Below are 16,040 nucleotides of genomic sequence, written 5' to 3' on the forward strand. Positions count from 1 at the left end.
AATATAGGGATTTGGGAACCATGATATTAAATTGCAACTTGGCTCTCCAAGGCTCCAAGCTGCCAATGATGCCAAAGTCAACACACGGCTCTGAATTCAAAGTTTCAAGATGCAGGAACTTAACTCAGGACACTTAGTAGTGTTGACCGTCTTATGATGGACTTGCATGTATGTTATCACATCACCAAGTTCTTCAAATATGGGTTATGATAAGTATGAATGTCCATCACTCCAATCAAGTTAACGTTAGGCCGTGCAATATTAACTATAAGCGGTGCTTTGTTTTTTTATGATAGACTTTATATTAATGAAATTTGAAAAGGGAAATTTTGGACAAATATAAATAGGGCACGAATTTGTGATAGTACGTACACACAATTACAAGCAATAAAAATAATAGTCTCTCTCTTATACTATTCTCTTTTTCATATGAATGGACGCACTTGCGTTTACAAATTACAAGATTTTAAATCCATAAATGAATATAATTCTGCAATGTTTCGAATCACCTCACGAATGAAATTATGTGGGGAAAAGATAACTGACCATGATATGTTGGAGAAAACTTTCTCAACCTTCCATATCTCGAATGTGCTTCTGCAGCAGCAGTATCGAGAAAAAGGGTTTAAAAAATATTTTGAGTTAATTTCTTGCCTTCTAGTTACTGAACGCAATAATGAATTACTTTTAAAAAATTATGAAGCGTGTCCAGCTGGCGCCGCTCCATTTCCTGAAATAAATGCGGCAAATTGACCCAGAAGAGATAAATGGCAAGGTCTTAATAACAAAAAAATTATGAAAGGAAAATGAATTATATTCAAAAGAGAGGATCTCACCAGAAGTGGGATAAAGAAAGAAATATTGGGCAGAATAAATCAACAGAGGATAAGTGTTTCCGTTGTGGTGGAAAGGACCATTGGTCACATACCTGTCGTAACCCAAGGCACCTAGTCGATCTTTACCAGGCATCTTTGAAAAAGGACGACAAGGAAAAAGAGTCGAATTTCATTTCAAATAATGCTGAAAATTCCACCACTCATTATGATGTATCTGATTTTTTTGAGGATCCTAAAGGAAATATTGGTCATTTGATCCATGATGGAATAGTTTAATGTGTGAGATTGTTAAGTATTCATATAAATAAATAATGTATTGTTAAGTTTTATTTTCTATGTATTTAAGTTTCAAATATGATGTATATAAATAATGAAATATTAATGTTTATGAAATTTTTTGAAATCATTAAATATGTCATGTTTTAAAATAAAATTTTAGTATATAACATTATTTTTATGTATAGTATTTTTTAGAAAAATAATTCCGATCAAGTATTCAATTTAACTCTGTATACTACTCATTTTATTATTTGTCTTTGAAGAGAATGGCAAGGATATGTAATGAAGATGTATGCCTTGCGAATAGTGCAAGTTCGCACACTATTCTCAAAAGTGATATATGTTTTACCCATCTTGTGCCAAAAGAAGAATATGTTAATACTATTATTGGCTCAGACAATGTGATTGAAGGCTCTGGAAGAGCTATAATTTTGTTTTCCGGAGGAACAAAATTCATAATAAATAATGCACTGTTGTCTGCCAAGTCTCGAAGAAACTTGTTGAGCTTTAAAGATATTCGCCGAAATAGATATCATATTGAGACTATGAATGAGGGAAATTATGAGTATTTATGTATCATAACTCATTATTTAAATAAAAAGGTTATATTAGAAAAGTTACCCTCACTTTCATCTGGGTTGTATTATACCAAGATTAGTGTAATTGAATCACATGCCATTATAAACCAGAAGTTTACTAACCCAAATGAATTCATAACTTGACATGATAGATTGGGTCATCCAGGAACAACCATGATGAGGAGAATTATTGAAAACTCCAATGAACATTCACTGAAGAACCAGAAGATTCTTAAATCTAGTGAATTTTGTTGTGCTGCATGTTCTCAGAGAAAGTTAATTTTAAGGCTATCACCAGTAAAGATTGGATTTGAGTCCCCTGAATTCCTATAAAGGATTCAAGGTGATATATGTGGACCTATTCATCCACTATGTGGATCTTTTAGATATTTTATGGTCCTAATAGACGCATCTTCGAGATGGTCACATGTGTGCTTATTATCTTCTCGCAACCTGGAATTTGCGAGATTACTGGCGCAAATTATTCGAATAAAAGCACAATTTCTAGAAAATCCAATCAAAGCAATTCGTCTTGATAATGCTGGTGAATTTACTTCCCAAGCATTTGACGCTTATTGTATGGCTAATGGAATAAGTGTTGAATATCCAGTAGCTTATGTTCACACACAAAATGGGTTAGCAGAATCACTCATTAAACGCCTCCAATTAATTGCTAGACCCTTACTTATGAGAATAAATCTTCCAACCTCGATTTGGGGGCATGCTATTTTACATGCCGCAGCACTTATTCATTTGAGGCCAACGAGTTACCATCAGTTCTCTTCTATGCAATTAGCATTTGGACAGCAGCCAAATGTTTCCCATTTAAGAATATTCGGGTGTGTGATATATGTTCCCATTGCACCACTTAATCGCACCAAAATATGATTCCAAAGAAAATTTGGGATATATGTTGGATATGATTCTCCCTCTATAGTGAGGTATCTTGAGATACAAACTGGAGATGTATTTAAAGCTTGGTTTGCGGATTGTCATTTTGATGAATCAAAATTTCCAACATTAGGGGGAGAGAATAAGTTTCCTGAAAAGGAACTTAATTGGAATGCATCATCCTTGATGCATTTAGATCCTCGATCAGGGCAATGTGAACTAGAAGTTCAAAAGATTATACATTTGCAAAGAATAGCAAATGAATTGCCTGATGCATTTTCCGATACAAAGAAGATAACCAAATCTTATATACCAGCGAAAAATGCCCCAATTCGAATTGATGTCCCAGTTGGACAAATTGCCACCAAAGCAAATACACGCCAGAAGCGTGACAGGCCTATTGGTTCCAAAGACAAAAATCCTCGAAAGCGAAAAGAGGTAAATACTATTCCTGTTGGAAAAGACATAGTAGAGACACCTGTAGTTGTCTAAAATTCTTATATAATTTTAACGCCAGAAGACGTTCAGGTACCTGAAAATTGTGAAAATGACGAGATCTCGATAAATTATGTCTTTACAGGAGAAAAATGGGACCGAAATAAGACAATTGTCAATGAAATATTTGCATATAATGTGGCATTAAATATCATGCATGAAAGTAAGGAACTTAAGCCAAGATCACTCGAAGAACGTTGACAAAGGAATGATTGGCCAAAATAGAGGGAAGTCATGAAGGCTGAATTAGACTCACTTGCAAAACGTGAAGTCTTTGGGCCTGTAGTCCGTACACCAGAAAATGTAAAACTTGTTGGATACAGGTGGGTATTTGTGAGAAAACGAAATGAGAAAAATGAAGTTGTGCGCTACAAAGCCCGACTTGTGGCACAAGATTTTTCACAAAGGCCCGGTATAGATTATGAAGAAACGTATTCCCCTGTAGTGGATGTGATAACATTGCGTTATTTGGTCAGTTTATCTACATATCATAAACTGCGTATGCATTTAATGGATGTGGTAACAGCCTATTTATACGGCTCATTAGATTGGGATATTTATATGAAAGTCTCTGAAAGACTAAAGATATCTAAATCATCCAATGAATATTCGTAAGGGTTATACTCAGTCAAGTTGTAAAGATCTTTATATGGTTTAAATCAATCTGGACGAATGTGGTATAATCGTCTTACTGAGTATCTGGCCAAAAATTAATTCAAGAATGATGATATCTGCCCGTGCATTTTTATAAAGAAATCTGCATCTGGATTCATTATAATTGCTGTGTACGTTGATGATTTAAATATCATTGGAACTCTTGGAGAGATTCCAAAAATTATAAAAATTCTAAAAGAAGAGTTTGAAATGAAAGATCTTAGAAAGACTAAATTTTGTCTCGACCTGTAGATCGAGCATATAAAAAATGGGATATTTATTCATCAAATAACATACACATAAAAGATCTTGAAAAGAGTTTATATGGATAAGTCACAACCCTTAAGTACCCCAATGATCATAAGATCTTTAGATGTGGAGAAGGATCAATTCCGTCCTAAAGAAGAAAATGAAGATATTCTTGGTCCAGAAGTACCATATCTTAGTGCCATTGGAGCGCTAATGTATCTTGCTAATAATACACGACTCGATATATCATTTGCTGTGAACTTACTAGCAAGGTATAGTTCCTCTCCAACCAGAAGACATTGGAGCGGAATCAAGCAAATCTTTCGATATCTTCATGGAACGGTTGATATGGGATTGTTTTATCCATACCCAAGTCACAACTAGTTGGTTATGTAGATGCTGGCTACTTGTCTGATCCACATAAAGGGAGATCTCAAACAAGATACCTGTTCACATATGGTGGTATAGCTATATCATGGAGGTCCACGAAACAGACGATAGCAGCAACTTCCTCTAATCATGCTGAAATACTGGCGATTCATGAAACTAGTCACGAGTGTTTTTGGTTGAGGAGTTTGATTCAATATATTCTGCCATCATGTGGGCTAATTGATCATAAGATAGCTCCAACTATCCTATTTGAAGATAATACAGCATGCATTGCTCAACTTAAAGGCGGATACATCAAAGGTGATAGAACAAAACATATTTCTCTCAAATTCTTCTTCACTCATGATCTTCAAAATCAAGGGACAATTGATATCTAACAGATCCGCTCAAGTGACAATCTAGCAGATTTATTCATAAAGTCACTCCCAAAATCCTCCTTTGAAAGATTGGTACATGAGATTGGGATGCGCCGTTTTCAAGACATTAAATGATGTCAACAAGAGGGGGAGACTGTACTCTTTTTTCCTTGGTCAGGTATTTTTCCCATTGGGTTTTTCTTGACAAGGTTTTTAATGAGACAATCCCCATCACAAAGGATATTGTACTCTTTTTTCTTTACTAAATTTTTTTTCAATTGAATTTTTCTTTAGTAAGGTTTTAACGAGGCAATAATCCCAAATGGACATTCAAGGGGGAGTGTTATGATAAGTATGAATGTCCATCTCTCCAATCAAGTTAACGTTGGGCTATGTAATATTAACTATAAGCGGTGCTTTGTTTCCCCATGATAGACTTTACATTAATGAAGTTTGAAAAGGGGAATTTTGGACAAATATAAATAGGGCATGGATTTGTGATAGTACGTACACACAATTACAAGCAATAAAAACAATAGCCTCTCTTTTATATTATTCTCTCTTTCATACTATTCTTTTTCTTATATACTTTAATATTATTAATTATATCTACTATATTGATATAGTAATTCTAGTGAATATTACTACTTGAGTTACCTAATTATATTTTCATATTTTATATTTATTATTTCTTTTTTATTTATTTAGTTATTCTACAATAATATGAACATTTTAAAAATTACAGTATTCCAGCAAATTTTTCATACTCTTATCTTGAGAAAAATCTTAGACGGCTCTGACAATTATTTCAAAAGATAACAAAATTTTTAACAAAAAACTTACCCAATCTGATTTTTAAATTTTATTTTTGTGGGATTAATTAGTTCTTGTATTAAAAAAATTAAATATCAAATTAAATATTTTTTTTATCAAGAATCTTATAATTTTTTTAAAATTATTTTTAGGATCGAATTGGATATTCACTCTATTGTCTTTTATATCGTATTTTAATTTCTTCGAAGACACCAAAAAATAACCATAGAAATTGATTAGTTAATTTATCCATCATTAATAGGATAATGTGAGTGATGTAATAGTAATATATTAATTAATGTACGAATCCCAGGCGCCACGGCACGTGGCTTTAGCGAGGGTAGGGTTCGTATATCCAAATAATTTAAAGTTTCATTGTCAAACAATAATAGCGTAACTTTTCCCTTTGGGTTTTGGTTGGAGAGTGCTTAGATTTTTGGAGTTTTGTGATTGTGACATTGTGTCGGTGAAGTGTTCCTCAAAACTCAAAAAAGCATTCTAAGGTCCATGTTTCCACGCACATTCTTTGGTACAATGCATATGACACTGACACATTTTTTTAATGTAATATTAGTTAGTTACACCTAATCATGCTCTTCTTTATGATAGCATACCATTTTTTTATTAATAATAATAATAATAATAATAACTTCGTAATAAAACATTGATATGGAAGGAAAAGAATTAAAGGAATCCGAAGAAGTGTTGTTTAGCATTGTTTTCCACTATATACATGCATTGCTGGATTTAGTAAATGTACTTGTATTGGATTGTAATAAGTTGCTAGCAATTTGATCATATAATAATAACAATAGTAATAGTTAATGAAATCAAATGCCTAATCACTTTGTTTGGATGCATGTGTGATGATGGACAAGTCAATTTTGTACAAGATCTTAATAGTTAATACTATATTTTGAGATAAGAATTTTGACTTTAGATGGTTGTATTCTTATTTTATTGCAGAGAATAGAAAACTTATATAGAAGAATATTTTGTTAATAAAAGAAGGCCAAGATTCAGGTTTTGCAGAACCTTGACATAGTGACAATTGTTGATATTTTAGTATTTTACTTTAGATAATATTTGTCATTTAACTCATACTTTGGATAAAAATAGAAATCTAAGGGATTGTTGTTCTATTTTGTAAACGCTAAAGAACAAAATTTATATTTACTAATAGACCATTTTTATTTAATTGAAAATGGTTATAATAAGAAATGTCAAATACAAAAAAGAAGCAAACTTAGTGTTAATAAAACTAAAGATAGTTATAACAAAAAAAATATCGAAAACTAATTTTTAATTAGTGAATATTAATCAACTTTTTTAATTTTAAAAATTCTTTTTTTAGAATTTATTGTTTAAAATTAATATTTTAAAATTTAAAATAAAAGATTTAAAATTTAGAATTTAAAATAAATAAAATATTTTAAAAAAATTAATTGATATTGGCTAAAAAAGTTAGCTATAGTTATTCTATCCCAAATTCCTTTATATATATATATATATATATATATATATATATAGGACTCTATGAAATGAAATTTTTTCTCTCATTTTGAAACTCTATACGGAAACTCAAGTAGGCCATCAAGGAATCTATTAGCTTCCCTACAAGTATTGGACAATTTAACCTTCCAATCAATGTTAGTTTGTTTCCTAGTAGCATTAATTATATAGCACTATGAGCATTGTATATTTTTTGGTTTTCTATGATATCTCTCAAGGTCGACAGACTAAGAATTAATCTGCTGTAATACTAAGCTTCATTTAAGAGTTTGTTGTTGGCCAATGAGTTGCTACAACCTGCATGTACAAGACGAGATTCGAATTTCTGACACTTACTTAAACAAACTAGTGAACTACCTATTAGACCAACTCAACTTATTTTATGAACATTGTATACAATAGGAACGCCCCAAAAGTTTCCAAATTTCAAGCATTCGCGTTTCTGGGACGGTTTTGCATAAAACATAAAACCCATATTGTGACGGATCCATAGGCCCAATACCAGAAAGAAAAACATTATTTTGATGTGTGGCATTAGTTAGTTTCATTATTTGTTTGTTGGTTTGGTTCCTTAGCACATGGCCCACGTGCTAGACACTACTGGCCTTGTTTATTTGTTGCCCATGCATGATTTGTGACTTTATATTATATCATTCAATTATTGAAAGAAAAATAAATGATTTTAGAGATGCAACTCACAGTTCACAAACTAGTCACTGCCCAAGTGGTTATGTTATGTCTCTTTATGATATATATCCTTAATTAGTAGACAAGACATTGTGATTTATGAGAATTCAGGTGGAATATTATTATTCATGCATGCTTGGCCCATCCATCGGAATAATATTTTGTCCATTTTTAATACTTTACAAGTGTGAAATATATATTCTCAAGTTCCTCCTTGGATTCACTTCCATTTTCCATGTGCCAATGCCTTCTTTCAAATCATTGCATTACAGAAAAAAGAGATGGAACTGAATTATTTTATTATCATTATTGTGGTACTACTACTAATTTAATACTAAGTCTTGAATAAATATATAATATATAAATGATAAAAGAAATAAGATGTGGATGCAATTTTGTTAATAGTGAAACATGAAACCTCGTGAGAGGTATCTTACAGTTGCAGCCAGTTACAAACACTGTCTCCTCATTCATTTTATGATTCATTATAGCTTCTGCCACTTTCTTAATCATTGCCACCCTTTTATCCATTTTCTTTCTTTCTTTATTTTTTTAGCTATAACTACTTGTAATTTCTAAGTCTTGTTCATTCTGTAACTTCATAGTTGGTTCATTCATTACCTGTAATAACTGTAAGTGCATGCTACTCAGTACTCACCTCTCAATGTAGTGGCTGCTCTTCTTTTCTTCTGATGTTGTTTCTGTTTTCTTTGGCTTTTTTCCACGTTTTTGTCCACAGTAGAATAATATGAACTATTTGAAGCTTGATTTTGATTTTGATTTTGCAATGTATGTTCCTTAACGTGATCAATCATGTATCCCTTTTGGAGAATCATTAATAAAATAATGTTCATCTAACTGCAAACTTGAACTTTTTGATAGTGTAGTGATGTTGATTGGGACTGTTTTGTTTAGTTTAGCCTTTTTCTAATTTAAAAGACATTGAGTTTTTTATTAGTACATGATTCTTGCAGACTGATCTTTTGAATGATGGGAAGACAAAGTGCTAGAAAGTGGATTAGAAACTTAATTCTGGGCAAGAAATCATCATCGAAGTCTAATTCATCAAAACCCCAAGATGTTCTTGTGAGTTTCTTTTTTTTGGGATGATTATTTAAACATATTCTGTAATTGTGATTGTGATTTCAACTGTTGTGCTAAAGAAACCTTCAAGTAACAAGGATATGGTGATGGTGGTGGTGTCTTCTGAGGCATCAATGTCTCCTCATCCAGCCCCTCCAAGTTCTTCAGCTAAAGCCATAACAAAAGGAATGGTACCAGAAAATGAGGTAGTTAATGGATCATCAAATGAAAAGCTTTTTGTTATTGCAAGTGAAGATGAACAGGCCAATGCAGAAGTACAAGATGCTGTTGCTAATATTGGATCTGAGGATCATGCTGAGAAAATCAACCTTACAGAGGCAGCTATAATAGCTCAAGCAGCTCTTAGAGGCTATCAGGTATTCAACCTTTCTTTCATGCAATTTTTCCATTTTTACCATTTTTTTTGGTAATTAATGTGTATTTGTTTCTCTTAGTTGGACTATATTAGATTCTCTCATGTAAAAATTTCATGTGATTTTGTATATAACTGTCAAGTGTTCATTGTTGTTATGATTCATCACAAAATCTTCTCAGTACATATGGATAGAAACTTACAAGTGTATTACAAAATTCTTCTAGAATTTATATTTATCTTGTTAAATGGATAGTTGATGTAGCAGAACATATTCATGACATGAAAACATAGGATCCATAAATCTTGCAATATAGCATACATATTGGTTTGCATTTGCATAAAGCCTTAGACAGATTCATATGTCTCTATATCTCAGGCACGCAGAAAGTTTGAGATACTGAAAGGGATGATACCCCTTCAAGCTCTTATTCGTGGCAAGTTGGCTCGAAGAGAAGCTGTTTCTGCTCTATACTGTGTTAAGGGAATAGTTAAAGTTCAAGCACTCGCTCGTGGTTATAAAGTTAGGCACTCTGCTATTGGTCTTCAAGTGCAGAAAACTCTTAAGGTTTTATAGCAAGTTCTTGAACTAATTTTATTTACTCTATACAATGATCATCTATAGTGGTTTATTAACATATTTTCGGTTAGGATACTAAATGTTCAAATTCCATTGGGAGAGTTACATCAACAAAGGCAGAGAAGATTTCAGATAGTGTCTTTGTTCACAAGGTAAGAACTAAGAAGTACTTCTTGATTAAGAGTGTGATTAAAATGCACTCTTTGCATTGATTCAAAGTTGATAATACTGGAATTTTGTAGGTCTAATACTAAGTTGATGTAATCTTTTTGTTGATATGATTTGTGAATATGAAATGTGTAACAAAAGTTAATTAATGTGCCTTTTCAGCTTCTGGCATCGTCGCCGGCGGCTGTGCTTTCCAGACAACTCAGATATGAATGGCTTGAACGTTGGACGAGATCACGATTTTGGGCACCTCTTCAAGAATTGAAGAAAATTGATGAGAAAAATGTTTTAGGCCAAACAGTAGAAGCTGGTGAGGGAAAAGCCAAAAGAAATGCAAGGAAAGGAGAAGCTGTGAGGGTTGACAAGAAAAAGGAATCAAGCATGGCATTGCATTCATCAGTTAAGGAAAATGAGAAAAGAAAACAACACATGACAAGAATTGAGGATACTAATCATAGTAGTTTCCAGAGAAGAGCTTCACTTCCTGCTAATTATTTGAAGAATGATAAGAATAAGAATGAGTCATCACAAAACACTACTACTCCAAGAGTTCCAAGTTATATGGCTCCTACTGAGTCTGCAAAAGCTAAGCTAAACTCTCCAAGATTTGGTAATGATTTGGTATTAGACAGAAATGGTATAAGCAGGAGGCTGTCACTTTCATTTTCACTTAATGGCAAGTTAGGAATGGCAAAGGTAGATAACAGATCCCTCTCATCTTCAAGGGATTGGACAGGTAACAACTTTTTCTGTAATTTTAATGATGTTTTGTGGAGTTATATATCAACTCTACTTGAAGCTTACATTTTTTTTTATTGGTATTATCAGTTTCAGATAAGTTGATCCAACCTCAGTGGAGAAGGTGATTTAATGTTGTATCATCTCAAATAGAGTGGAGATTGTGTTGACCAACATTGCAGTCTCTGTCTTTGTCTTTGTTAATTCATCATATTTGTCAATAGATACCTGGTAAATATGTGTAATAATCATGATCATATTTAGTATGCCATATTCAATTTTCTTTTACTACTTTGATATTATAAAAAGAAAGACTTTAACACAACGAAATGGAGTATAATACTAGTTAAAAAAAAAAAGGATAAACTACTCAAACAAAATAACTATGAATTAAGCATTACTATGAATGTATGCTGAGAATATAATAGGGGTATTAAGAGACGAGAAAGGATCAAAAGAATCTTATCATGTTAAATAGCAATGCAAGCATCCTTTTTTAAGTGCTTAAAATCCTAAAAGCTGATGGTGATAATTAATGATTTTCCTCTAATTTCAAAAGAGTATACCACACAAACTAGAGACTAAGGGTAGGTATTTGATTAAACAAATTATATGACACCCTTCGTTATAAGAGATTTCTACAAGGACTTGTATTAACAGGAGGTGTCACCTAACGTAAGTTTTTGGGATGGATTAGTAATGCAGATAGATGTGGAAAAGACAACAGAACTAGAGTTAATGCCATCTGTTGAAGAGATAAAAGAGGTAATATAAGATTGTGAGTCAACAAAAACATCAGAAAGTGATGAATATAATATGAATTTTATCAAGAAGTGTTAGGAAGAAGTTGGGCAGGAGTTTACTGGAGCAGTCTTGGATTTTTTCCGGTCTTTTAGGTTACCTAGAAATTCGAATATCACTTGGGTGGCGCTGGCGCCGAAGTTTGTTGGGGATAAAGAAATAAAAGACCTCAAGCCCATTAGTATGGTGGGTTGTGTGTATAAGGTCATATCTAAGGTATTGATTCGAAGAATGATGAAGGTCATGTCAGGGTTAGTAGGAGAGACACAGAGTACGTTTATGAAGGGTAGAAAAATTTATGATGGGACATTGATAGCCTGTGAGACTGTGTAGTGGCTGAAAGCTAGGAAGAGAAGTGCCGCGGTTATTAAACTTGATTTTCAAAAGGCATACGACCGGGTCAAATGGAGTTTTGTGGATATTATTTTGCAGAAGATGGGCTTCAGCCATATATAGAGGGGGTGGATTAAGGAGTGTGTCTGCTCTGCGTCTATGTCGGTTCTGATAAATGGGTCCCCCACTAAGCCTTTCAAGATGGAAAGGGGACTACGACAAGGAGACCCTTTATCTCCATTTCTGTTTGTGCTAGTTGTTGATGTGCTACATAGGATGATCAGGGAGGCAGTGAGGAATGGCTGCATCTATCTACTTTTGGTTGGAAGGGATAACATTGAGCTGTCGCACTTACAGTTTGCAGATGATACCATTCTATTATGTCCTACTGAGGAAGAGACTATCAGGAACTACAAGCGATTGTTACGTTGCTTTGAGCTAATGTCGGGGTTGAGTATCAATTTTGAGAAGTCTAGCTTCATTCTGATTAACAGTGATCGGCATTGGGCGCGTAAGATGTGTCTGTTGCTGGGTTGCAAGGCGGAGTCTCTACCAGTTCGATATATTGGCATTTCTCTTGGAGCAAACTCGAGGCTTGTGAAGACTTAGAAACGGGTGATTGATAAGGTGGAAGACAAGTTAAGTCTGTGACAAGCAAAGACCCTAAACAAAGCGGGTAAGCTGGTTCTTATTAAGTCTGTTCTGAATAGTTTGTCTATCTACTATCTTAGCCTATACAAGATGCCGAAGGCGGTAGCGGAGAAGCTGATCTCACTCCAAAGGCGCTTCTTGTGGAGTAAAGAGAATGGGAGAAATGTGATACCACTAGTAAAATGGAAAGTGGTGATGGCTCCAAAAAAGACAGGTGGTTTGGGAATTAGAGACGCAATAATTTGGAATACAGTTTTGCTCTTTAAGTGGTGGTGGAGGTTCTCGAAAGAGGATTGTCCCCTGTGAAAGAAAGTTGTCTATTCCTATAATAACTTGAATCCGAATGTGATGCTGTGTGGTCAGCCTGTACCTACAAAGGGGGTCTTTGCAAGGATATTTGCCAGTTACAAATCAGTGAGTCACATGTGAGAGAAAAAATGATCAGGATTCAGGAGTTTGTATATGGATGTAGGGAATGGCAGAACAGTACGGTTCTGGGAGGATATCTGGTTACCTCACGGTGTTCTTAAAGAGTTATTTCCAAGGCTTTTCTCAGTCTCAAACCTCAAAGGTTCTGTTATTGGGGATTGCGGGTTTTGGAATGGGTTAGAGTGGATATGGAATTTTCAATGGAGGAGAGAGCTTTTTCAGTGGGAGTTGGCACTAGTAAACCAACTCCATCAGGTTTTACAGTCTGTTCAGCTAACATCTGAGAGGGAGGACAGAGTGGTCTAAAAATTTGATAGATCTGGTATTTATTCGACTAACTCATTTGTGCAGGTGTTACAGGAAGCGGTTATCCTGGAGAAAATAACAAGCTATAGCTTCACAAGTGCAATTTGGAAAGGGTTCGTTCCACCAAGGATCGAGTTATTCTCTTGGTTTGTGTTGGTGGGGGGGTGAATTAGGGGTGTTCATAAAAAAACCAAAATGTGGTTAACCGGTTAAAAAACCATAACCACATTGTGGTTAACCAGTTTAATAAAACAATTTTAAAAACCATATCCATATTTTTTAGAATTGGTTAACCAAAACCAAATTTAAAAAACTGGTTTTTAACCGGTTAACCAAAACCAAAACCAAATTAAAATCAAAACCTAATTTCAAAACCAAATTACATACTCTTTCTCTCTCTCTCTCCTCTCTCTCTCTCTCTCCCTTCCTCTCTCTTTCTCTCTCCTTCCCTTCTTTATCATCTCTCTCTCTCTCTTTTCTCTTTCTCTCCTTTTCTCTCTCTCCTCCTATCTCTCTTTTTCCCTTCTCTCCCTCTCTCTCTCTCTCTCTCTCTCTCTCCTCTTCCTCCTCCTCCTCTCCTTTTCTCTCTCCCCCTCCTCTCTCTCTCTCCTCTCTCTATTATCTCTCCCCTTCTCTCTCTTCTTTTCCCCCTATTTCTCTCCCATCTCCCTTTCTCTCCCCCTTCTTTCCCCCTCTCTCCCACTCATTTTTCTCTTTATCTCCTCTCTCCTTTCCCTCTCTCTCCGCTTCTCTCTCTCCCTCTTTCTCCCTCTCTCTCTCTCTCTCTCTCTCTCTTCCCCTTCCATCATCTCTTCCTCATCCCTCTCTCTCTTCTTTTTCCCTCTTTCTCTCCTCCTCTCTCTTCCCTATCTCTCTCTTTCCCTTTCTTCCTCTCTTTCTCTCTCTCTCTTCCCTCCCTTCCCATCTCTCTTTCTCTCTCCCCCTTCCCCTCTTTCTCCACCTCATCTTTCTTTTTCTCTCCCGTGTCTCTCTATCCTTCTCTCCCTCTCTCGCTTTCCCTCTTTCTCTCTCTCATTCTCTCCCTCTCTCTCTCTTTCTCTCTGTCTCTCTCTCCTTCTCTTCGCTCTCTCACTTTCTCCCCCCCTCTCTCTCTCCTTGCCCTCTTTCTCCCCCTCCCTTCTCTCTCTTCCTCTCTCTCCTCTTATTTCTCTCTCTAATCATCTCTCCCCCTTTTTCTATCTCTCCTCCTCCTCTCTCTCCTCTCCTATGCTTCTCACTCTCTCCTATATCTCTCTCCTTTCTCCTCTCTTTTTCCTTCTCTCTCTTTCTCTCTCCCCTCTCCTTCCTCTCTCTCTCTCTCTCCTTTTCCTCCCATCTCTTTCTCTATCTCTTTTTTCTCTTTTCTCTCTCTCTCTCGCTCCTCTCTCTTTCCTTTTCTTCTTTTCTCTCTCTTCTCTTTCTTTTCTTACTCTCTCTTTTCTCTTTCTCTCTCAACCTTCTCTCAATCTCTATCTCTCTTTTATCTCTTTTCTCCTCTTTTCTCTAAAGTGAGAGAGAAGAGAGAGAGAAGGAGAAGACAGAGAAAGAGAAAGAAAAAAAAGGAGAGAGATAAAAAGAGGACAAAGAGGGAGAAAGAGAGAGGAAAGAGAGAGAGAAGGAGAAAGACAGAAAAAGAGAGGAGGGGAGAGAGAAGGAGAGAGGGAGAGGAGGGGAGAGAGAAAGAGGGAAGCGGAGAGAGAGAGAGCATGGGGAGAGAGGGGGAGAGAAGGATAGAGAGAAAGAAAGGGGAGGGGAGAAAGAGGAGAAATGGGGAGAGAGAGATAGATAGAGAGGAGGGGGAGAGAGAGAAAAAAGAGAGGAGGAGAGAGAAAAGGAAGAGAAGAGGAGAGAGAGGGGAGGGGGAGAGAGAGAGGAAGAGAAAGAGAGGAAAGGGGGAGAAAGATGAGAAAGGGAGAGAGAAAGAGAGAGAGAGAGAGAGAGAGAAGGAAGAGAGAAGAAGAGGGGGAGAGAAAACGAGAGAGATGGGAAGCAGGAGATAAGAAAAAGTTACTCGTATCATTTAGAAAGAAAATTATTTATATTAGAAAAAATTATTTATAGAAAATGCTGAAAAGAGATAAGAAAGAAAAAGGAACAAAAGCAATGGAAAGGATTTCATTAGTTACAAATGTTACTCGTATTATTTAGAAAGAAAAAATTAGATTAAAAAATTCAATTTAAAAAAAGTTTAAAAATTTGGGTTTTTGTATGTAAAAATATTAATTTTTGTGTAAAAATCTATTTTTACATGTAAAAACCAATTTTTGTATAAAAACCAATTTTTTAGTATAAAAACTGGTTTTTTTATGTAAAAACCGGTTTTTAGTGTAAAACTGGTTTTTTAATGTAAAAACCGGTTTTTCTATATAAAAACCGATTATTTTTTAAAAACAGGTTTTTAATTTAATAACCGATTTTGAATTTTACTAACCGGTTAATAACCGATTTTATCATGTAAAACCAATTTGGTTAATTAACCAATACTATATTTTTGGTTAACCAAAAAACTAGTTTGGTTTTTAGATTAACCAAACCATGAACACCCCTAGGGTGAATACTAAGGACAGACTGCGTAGACTAGGTGTAATTAACCCAAATGATCGTACATGTGTCTTATGTGGTAAGTCTGTGGAGTCTGCTTTTCATTTGTTTGCTGGTTGAGATTTTTCGGCAGCTGTGATGTGCTTGGCTATTCGCTCTTAGAAGGAAATGGACCATGCCTGGTACACTCAAACAATACTTTGGAAGTTGGACGAATGCTGCAGCAAGAAGAGGTAAGAGGAGGAGGTGGGTGATTGGCTTCTTTGCTGTTATCTGGACGGTTTGACTAAAACGGAA

At 34.9% G+C, this 16,040-nt stretch overlaps 1 protein-coding gene across 3 annotated transcripts; it reads left to right on the forward strand.

Moving 5' to 3' along the window:
- The first annotated feature begins 7,918 nt into the window (after positions 1-7,918).
- Positions 7,919-11,007, forward strand: LOC112791904 (protein IQ-DOMAIN 30). Of its 3 annotated transcripts, none has more exons than XM_072212741.1 (7): positions 7,919-8,054; positions 8,715-8,826; positions 8,904-9,200; positions 9,576-9,764; positions 9,848-9,928; positions 10,107-10,680; positions 10,773-11,007. In XM_072212741.1, exons 2-7 carry the CDS (start codon positions 8,728-8,730, stop codon positions 10,808-10,810), a joined length of 1,278 nt encoding a protein of 425 aa, XP_072068842.1. In that variant the 5' UTR covers positions 7,919-8,054; positions 8,715-8,727; the 3' UTR covers positions 10,811-11,007. The 3 variants fall into 3 exon arrangements, with proteins under 3 accessions (XP_072068842.1, XP_029153084.1, XP_025690713.1); XM_029297251.2 differs by lacking the exon at positions 7,919-8,054 and adding an exon at positions 8,099-8,168; XM_025834928.3 differs by lacking the exon at positions 7,919-8,054 and adding an exon at positions 8,132-8,372.
- Positions 11,008-16,040: the final 5,033 nt, after the last annotated feature.

This window comes from Arachis hypogaea, chromosome 13 (genome assembly GCF_003086295.3).
Source record: "Arachis hypogaea cultivar Tifrunner chromosome 13, arahy.Tifrunner.gnm2.J5K5, whole genome shotgun sequence".
NCBI lineage: Eukaryota > Viridiplantae > Streptophyta > Magnoliopsida > Fabales > Fabaceae > Arachis > Arachis hypogaea.

Coding starts and splice junctions, on each gene's coding strand:
- LOC112791904 (XM_072212741.1), top strand. CDS start 8,728: ATGATGGGAAGACAAAGTGCTAGAAAGTGGATTAGAAACTTAATTCTG. Junction 8,827..8,903: donor CAAAACCCCAAGATGTTCTT/GTGAGTTTCTTT, acceptor GTTGTGCTAAAG/AAACCTTCAAGTAACAAGGA. Junction 9,765..9,847: donor AAGTGCAGAAAACTCTTAAG/GTTTTATAGCAA, acceptor ATTTTCGGTTAG/GATACTAAATGTTCAAATTC.